At 39.0% G+C, this 6,218-nt stretch overlaps 1 protein-coding gene across 1 annotated transcript; it reads left to right on the top strand.

Moving 5' to 3' along the window:
• Nucleotides 1–4,558: 4,558 nt before the first annotated feature.
• LOC121444370 (forkhead box protein R2-like) lies at nucleotides 4,559–5,467 on the top strand. Its single transcript, XM_041646182.1, has one exon. It carries the CDS (start codon nucleotides 4,559–4,561, stop codon nucleotides 5,465–5,467), a length of 909 nt encoding a protein of 302 aa, XP_041502116.1.
• The last annotated feature ends 751 nt before the right edge of the window (nucleotides 5,468–6,218 follow it).

Here is a 6,218-nt window from a genome sequence, read left to right as displayed (position 1 = left end):
TCCAGAGGCTCCAACAGCCTCTTCCAGCCTCCAAAGGCACCTACACACATGTGGACTTACATGTACACACACACACACACAGAAATAAATAATAAAATAAAATTTAAAAATATTTTTAAAAACTTATACTTCTCTTCAAAAGAATAACATAAATAATATCTTATATTTATGGAACTTCATATGTCAAACATTAAAATTAGGTATTAGTATACATTATAAATTAACTTACATTATTTCATTTTATATCAGTGACTAATTGGGGTAAGTTTCTTTCTTTCTTCCTTTCTTTCTTCCTTTCTTTCTTTCTTTCTTTTTGTTTTTTCAAGACAGGGTTTCTCTTTTGCAGCCCTGGCTGTCCTGAACTCATTCTAGCCTGGCCTTGAACTCACAGATCTGCCCACATCTGCCTCCCAAGTGCTGGGATAAAAGGTGTTTGCCGCCACAACCCAAAAGGATAAGTTTCTTATTATGCTTATTTCATAAATGAGGAAACTTAGCATGTCATGGCAGAGATAAGTTGATGAATAAAATGACAGTAATTTATTCTCAATGCCTACTATAGTTTCTTACAAACATGGCTTCAAACATACCTGTGTTCAAAATTCAATTCTGTTGTGACTTTTCTTGCATTTATTTGTTTATATGGGGGGTGTTCAGATCACGCCTGTATGTGGCGGTCATGGGACAACTTCGTGGAGTCAATTCTCTCCTTCCATCATGTGACTCTCAGTGATCAGACTCATGCCATTGAACATGACGGCTAGTGTCTTTATAAATTGAACCATCTTGCCATCCCCAAACACCACCAATTTTGGTACATGGATCTGGTACTTTAATCTGATTGCTAGAAAGAAAAACTAGTAAAATAATAAATTCTTACACATGCTTTTTGTACACTGAGGGCAACTCATTACTATTTGTGTTTTGCTTATTGCTCAACTTTATTAAATTCAAGTAGCTCATGAACCAGATGTTTAAACTATTTTTAAACCGCCTTTGCTTGGTCATCTAAACATTGGTTATCAATTTTGATGAACTGACTATCCTAAAGGTTATAAACAGTAATTACAAATTAATGTGGCTTTTTTAGAAGCAAGTTAAACTGCTTAAGAAGTATATGAAGTCTACACAAATACAGCAATTAAAAATACATCGCATACTTCCTTTTAAGTCTACTACAAGATATAGACAGTGGGTTTAACTTATTGTTTTTATTCTTGCACTTGTACTTTTCCTCCTCTGTTTAATGTTACACTTATTTTATTTTGATGTCTTTTCAGGATTTTACTTCTTTTGAATTTCATTGACTTTACCCAACTACCTAAAACACACATCTCAGCCTTGCCAAGGTAAAACAGTAAAACTGATTTTCTGGGCTCATCTCATGGGTATTGAAATGTGTGCAGTGGGTTGGGAGTTTTGCAGAACAGCAGTTCATTTGTATCTCTTAGAGCTGTTTCTTTGCAACTTGTTTTCATCAAAACTGAGGCATTCTTTAGTTTATGCATGGCTTGTAATCCCCATTATCTTGACCTCTTACTATGAATTTAGTCTTTTAGCATTATTCAGATTTATAAATTCATTATTTCCATTTCATTATAATTTTCATAAATTTGTAGATAAGGATGGAATCTTTTTTGATTATTCTCTTCTTTAAAATACATTTTCATCTATTGGGTTTTTTCTACCTGATTTTTACGTGTATCCATCAGCGTTTATCATTCTTCCAAGTTCTTAGTTATGTGTGAGTCCCTCTCTACACGTGTGTGATTTCTGGTTAATAAATGATTCTTCTGTATGAATTAGAGAGAGGCACCTCCTGCAGAATGACAGCCCCAGAACTTGGGTGCCTGGTTTTAAAAACAAAGACTGGACAGATTTTCATTTTCTATTTTGGGGCGCCCTTGAACTTTACAGAATCTAAATATTTATGCATAACAGCCATTGATATGATACTTGTTTTTTCCAAAATAATTTATGATTAACTCATTGCTTTTCCTATGTTCATTCCTGCTTAGCCACTTACAGAAACAAGTATATATCTATATTTGCATATGCTTAAATATTCATGCATTTTGCTATATAGAAATAGCGAACCATAACTACTCTGAAATATTTGTTCTTTTCATAAGTTTTGAGTATATCATCATATACTCAGTCTTTTACTAAAATAGTTTCAATTAATGACAATACATGTGTTCAAAAAATAAAATTTAGTTATGGAAGCCCCTTGATGGTGGTTTTCCATTCTTTTAATACTGCCTCTGACATTATTGAAACAATTCAGGAAATTCGTAATAGCAAAAGAATTTTTTTTCATGACCTAAAACATTAGCTATCTCGTTTACCAGTTCTTTAGATGAGAAGCAATATCAGGGCAGAGGGATGCTTTGGAATATCGAAGGAGCTGGGTGTGGTGTCTCACACCTTTGACCCCAGCAATTGAGGCTAATGAGATGTCCCAGTAGGTAACCACACTTGGTGCCAAGCCTAATGACCTGAGTTCCAGTGGAAGGAGAGAACTAACTTCTGCAAACTGTCCTCTGAGTTCCATTTCCATGCTCTAGCATGTGCAAATGTGCTCTCTCTTTCTCTCCCTTCCTCCCTCTCTCTCTCTCTCTCTCTCTCTCTCTCTCTCTCTCTCTCTCTGTCTCACACACACACACACACACACACACACACATACACACACACCTGTGCACACCTACACGAGAATACACAGTAATGAACTCGTTTTATTAAGCACTCTGAGAATTGGGCTCTATTCTCTAAAGATGAAGGAGACATTCTACAACAGTAGAGCCTGCCTTTAAAGAACAATGGGCTGCTGAAAAACTCAGATATTGCCAGGATGTCTGGAAATTGGCACAATCTAAATATTTCAGTTTCTATTCCATGCTCTCTCCAGGCCAATGCCCTACTGTAAAAGGGATCCATTTATATGGAGGTGAAAGCAACATTTCTTCAATCTTAAAAGATGAGTAGGGGTCCAGCAAAACAATTTAATGGATAAAGGTTCTTTCTGTGCAAACTCCATGACTTGAGATATATTTCTGGAATGAATATAAAGGTGGAAGGAGAGAATCGACTCCACAAAGTTTGCCTCAGACCTCTACAGACATAATGGCACGAATGTCCCCCCTTCTCACACACACAAACAATAAATAATACTTAAATGATGAGTAGGTATTAGCTAAACCAAGGTACTTGGGAGAAGGGCATTCTATGGAGAAGCTCTTGATCAAACAGACACAGGAAAAAGATATAGTGAAAATCCTAGCTGGTTAGTACTTTTGACACATGAATTATGATGCAATGGTACTAAAACAATAGCTATGTTGTAGGGTTCTGTATTGTGATACAGAATCAACAGAAATTAATACAGTGAGTAAAGGCACAAGCTCTACATAGCTTTGAAAGTCAGCTTCACCATTATCTAGCTGTGTAATTTATTCTTAGAAGTTTTTTACTACATAAGGGAAGAATGATTGCTTATTTCATAGAGTAATTTTTGGCATAGAGCTAAGTCATGTAAAATACTTACAGAATTCAACAAATATTGTCAATTCATGCTATTGTTGTTAATACTTATATTTGTGCAATAGAAAAGTCATTCTAGATGATTATGCGAACAATATTTTTGACCAAATTAGTACCAGAAAATAGGAAAGCATAGGGAATTAATGCCCTTTAGTAGTTGCCATGGTCATTTGCTGGAACCTTTTCTGATACAGTCCTATATAATGTTTTTAGTGAAATCATATACTTTATAGATTTTTTGAGACTGGCTAAGTGGCACCTTTCTGTTGTTTCTTCTTGAGAATTTCCTTAACATGAACCTACATGAAAGGTAAGCTCTCAGATGATGTAGCAAACCTTTGTTAATGCAGTGTTTAAAGTACAGCTTAGAAGCCATAGCCTAGGAAGGCAAGCTGGAGAAGTAGAAGCCTGCATTCAGAAGAGTGCAGAAAATAGCTTGAGTGGGAGTCTAATGGGCAACCTTCCTGTAGGTACAAATATAGTCTACAACTCAGTTTTGTGCTTACTTTATGTAGTACATTGGATAGATCAGCATGCCGTGGCTATTGTAAAAGGCTAAGAAAGGAGTATAGATCCAGCTATCCTATATTTATTTAGGTATGCAGTTCTAAATATTCTGTAAATGTCATTTCCCATATCTATGACATAGGGTTAATAATATGTACCATGTTACCTTACAGAGCTATCAAGACACCTTTTGGGGTCAATGGTGAGAAAACACTTGGAAAATTTGGAAAGCAGGTTTTTCTGCTAAAACGATCTTCTCGGTTACTGTTTTGAGCTGTGTTCCAGAGAGCTAAGGCTTCTCTGAGCCAGACTTCTGATCAATGAAGTATCAGTGTCCTCGTGAGAGCACTCCCAGCAGGCCTACTGATAGATCACATTATAGCTGAGACATCTTGTGTTAAACAGTGCCCTAGCCAAAACAAAAACAACAAACAAACAAACAAAAACTTTCCAAAGTGCCAGAGAGACTTTACAGTTTGAAAGTTTTCCTCCATCTATCTTTCTAGTAAAGATGGATGTAAGGCTAAAAGATCGGGAATTTTGGTACAGTCTCCATGGTCAAGTCCCCGGAATGCTGGAATGGGACATGGGGAATGAATTTTTCCTGCCTTGTACCACAGATCAGTGCTCTTTCGCTGAGCAGTGTCTTGTCAAATACAAAGTTCAACTGCTAAAACCACCAGCGCTGCCTCAGGAGAGGAAACCCAATCCTGATGATGATGATCCTCCCACAGAACCCAGCTTGTGGATGTGGGTGAATCCCAACGTTGTGTACCCTGCCAACATCAAAGAGTTTCCAAATCTCAGTCATAAAGTTCTGCCAAGTGCACCAATCCCAAAGACTGACGAGTCTAGCCGCTTAGGGACTCAGAGGGTGTTAAAGTCCCTGTCTGTTCTCCGCACTGAGCGTTGTCAGCAACAAAGGCTGCCCGTTTTATCCACTGGCCCTGATCACAAAGACGAGGAGACTGAGGAACAGGGATGCACGTCCTCTAACAAATACACCAAGAAGCACACACTGTACCTTGATCCACTCCAGGACAAGGAGTCCTGGCCACGCCCTCCTCTCAACTACAGCCATCTAGTTGCCCTAGCATTAAAAAGCAGCCCTTCCTGTGGCCTCAATGTGCAACAGATCTACAATTTTACTCGACAGCATTTCCCGTATTTCCGGACTGCACCAGACGGCTGGAAAAACACCATTCGCCACAATCTCTGTTCCCTGACCTGCTTTGAAAAGGTGCCAGCCCCGGTTGAGGAGGAGACAGATGGAAAACCTCGTGCTTTCCTCTGGAAACTCACTGACGAGGGACACCGCTTCTTTCAGGAGGACACCCGTGTCTTGGCCTATGCTCAAAAGGAGAGCATTAAGCAGTGCATGCGCCAACCAGAACTGATAGACCTTCTCTTTCAACTTTAATGTTTTCTTCTTTTCTTGTGTGTGTGTGTGTGTGTGTGTGTGTGTGTATGTGTGTGTGTGTGTGTGTGTGTGTGTGTGTAAGTGTGCGTATGCATGCTTTTGTATGTGTGGGCACATGTGTGTGGAGGCCCAAGGTTGACATCAAGAATTTTCCTCCATTGCTCTTCCACCTTATTCTTTGAAGTAGGGTCTTTCAGTCAAACCTAGAACTTATAGATACCGTTCGTTTTACTAGCCAGCTTGCTAGGATCCCTTGTCTCTGCTTTCCAAAGGCTGCGATTGTAAGCAGGTCCTCATACCCACCCAGTTTGGCTCTGGGGATCTGAACGCAGTTCCTCCTGCTTGCATGGCAAGCACTTTAACTGTTGAGCCATCTCCCCATCCTCCTCTTTCGCCTTTGAAGTACAATTGCTCACTTTCTGGAACAGTGCCCTGCTTACTGTACCGGACTAACCTTCACTTATTTGTGATCCTACTCTGTTTGATTAGTGCCAAGCCATCTCTAGCCACCATTAAGTAGTCAGAGGCAGCTACAGATAGGGCAGAGATTGAATCCAGATGTAGAATGATGGAAAGTTCCACAGCAGCTGCAATTGCTCTGTGCTTTGGACAGAGACAGAAAATCTTAGGAACGATGGCAGACAAGCTAAGGATAGAAGCGCATGTTATGTTTATTGGAGTAAACTGTGAAATATAAAGAACAAATGCAAAATAAACCCAGGTTATGGGAACCTTGGGTGCCATGTGAAGG

Source organism: Microtus oregoni, unplaced genomic scaffold, assembly GCF_018167655.1.
Source record: "Microtus oregoni isolate MIOR12 unplaced genomic scaffold, Mior012 000121F_ref0000216, whole genome shotgun sequence".
Taxonomy (NCBI): domain Eukaryota; kingdom Metazoa; phylum Chordata; class Mammalia; order Rodentia; family Cricetidae; genus Microtus; species Microtus oregoni.
The sequence above is the reverse complement of the archived record's forward strand: the minus strand, read 5'-3'. Positions and strand labels throughout refer to the sequence as shown.

Bases quoted from the DNA above. Each gene is read 5' to 3' on its own strand.
- LOC121444370 (XM_041646182.1), top strand. From the start codon at position 4,559: ATGGATGTAAGGCTAAAAGATCGGGAATTTTGGTACAGTCTCCATGGT.